This window comes from Eurytemora carolleeae, unplaced genomic scaffold, assembly GCF_000591075.1.
Source record: "Eurytemora carolleeae unplaced genomic scaffold, Eaff_2.0 scaffold12, whole genome shotgun sequence".
Lineage (NCBI taxonomy): Eukaryota > Metazoa > Arthropoda > Copepoda > Calanoida > Temoridae > Eurytemora > Eurytemora carolleeae.
Window position 1 is genome coordinate 760,742 of NW_019396142.1, and position 1,746 is coordinate 762,487.

Genomic DNA, 1,746 nt, shown 5'->3' on the forward strand with positions numbered 1-1,746 from the left:
AGTACAGTACAGTACAGTACAGTACAGTACAGTACAGTGCAGTAAAGTACAGTACAGTAAAGTACAGTACAGTACAGTACACATGCATAAACAACATATATCACAAGATTCCTTGAGTTTGACCAAGAATTATTAAGAAGACGTTTTTGCATGTTCTTCAGGTTAAAAGAGAATGAGCGGTTAAATATCTCATTATAGAAGCTAATTACACCTGTAATAGCGGCCATTATTATCTCTTTTTGTGTCAATCTGTCTCTAGCCAGGAGTAGAAGGGAGGGGAGTAATGATTTAGGGAGGGATGGAGGGAAGGGTCTTGGCTTAAAGGGACTGTAAACCTAATTTCCAGTCTCGCTAAATGCAAAGAAGGGAATGCCCATTTTGCAACGGTTCTCTTTAAACCTTTGACTGATCATCGAGGGCAGAAAACACAGTTTTTAAAATTTAAAATCCAAGTTTTTATTTTCTCTTGGGAAGTAAAAATTAATATGTTGATATACAATACAGCTTGCAAACAAGTTACAAGCTTTGAAGTCATTACTTCACTCTATAAATGGGGGGGNTAGTTTGTAGGATTAATTGTAGGTTTGGAGAAACGTATTCTGATTACAAGATAATATTAACAATTATCTGATTTTACATCTCAATACGTGGAACCTTTTAATCATGAAAAAAAAACAGAAACTATGAGTTTGATAAAACTGGAGCTCCTGCAATTGGAACTAGAGCATATGGAAACTTTCAGGCTCTGAAAAAAAAACTTGTGGTTCCTAGTGTACACTGCACATTGACTGTCTAATGGCCTTCTCTAGTACCTTGCTAACCTGGAGTACATTGAGTGTCTAAAATACTTGGAAAACCTGCAGAATATCTGGAGTATCTGGAGTACCTGGAGTGCCTGGAGCACCTAGGGTATCTGGAGTACCTTGAGTATCTGGAGTACATGGAGTACCTGGAGTACCTGGAGTACCTGGAGTACCTGAAATATCTGGAGTATCTGTAGTACCTAAGATATCTGGAGTACTTAACGTACCTGAAGTACCTGGAGTATCCGGATTACCTGGAGTACCTTCAGTAAATTGGGTATCTGGAGTATATGAAGTACATGAATAACCTTGAGCTACCTTGAGTATCTGGAGTACCTGGAGAACCTGGAGTGCCTGGAGTACGATCATTCGTACCTGTAAATCCTGTAGTACCATGAGAACTTAAAAAATGATTGAAAACCTTGAGAAACTAAGGAATCTATGTGATGAAGGAAGTGAGAATTCTAGGATTGGACAGGATCTTGGTGTTGGTTAGGACGAGGTGTCGGAGTAAGAAAGGTCGGATAATTGAGACATTATTCAGGGTTTGTAGCGGGAAAATTATATACTTACGTCAGGAGCAACCCGAAGTCGGGAGAGAGACGGAAAATAAAATCATTCATTTAAAAAATCTGAAAAATCTCGGAATAATCTAAATATTTCAATGTTTATTTTTCGAAAACTGAAATCCCTCCGTAAATGACTAATCACCCCTGTACTGACCAGCACCCCCGGGTGCCTAAAAATTTGAGTAAAATTATAACCTGAAAGAACCTGCAAACTAGGGGTAAGGACAGAACCTAGAACTAGATTGAGAAATAATAAATTACGGGTTTGGTAAAGTGGAAATAGTTACATTGCTCCCGTATAATCAGCGCAACCTTAGAAATAAGTAATTACAGATCTAAAAATATCCTTCTGGAAAAAGACAAAAAAAATATTT

At 37.8% G+C, this 1,746-nt stretch overlaps 1 protein-coding gene across 1 annotated transcript; it reads right to left on the minus strand.

The window, feature by feature from the left end:
• Positions 1–839: 839 nt before the first annotated feature.
• On the minus strand, positions 840–1,172 carry LOC111696212 (ESX-1 secretion-associated protein EspK-like). Its single transcript, XM_023465760.1, has one exon. The coding sequence runs from the start codon at positions 1,170–1,172 to the stop codon at positions 840–842; it is 333 nt and encodes a 110-aa protein (XP_023321528.1).
• Between the last annotated feature and the right edge of the window lie 574 nt (positions 1,173–1,746).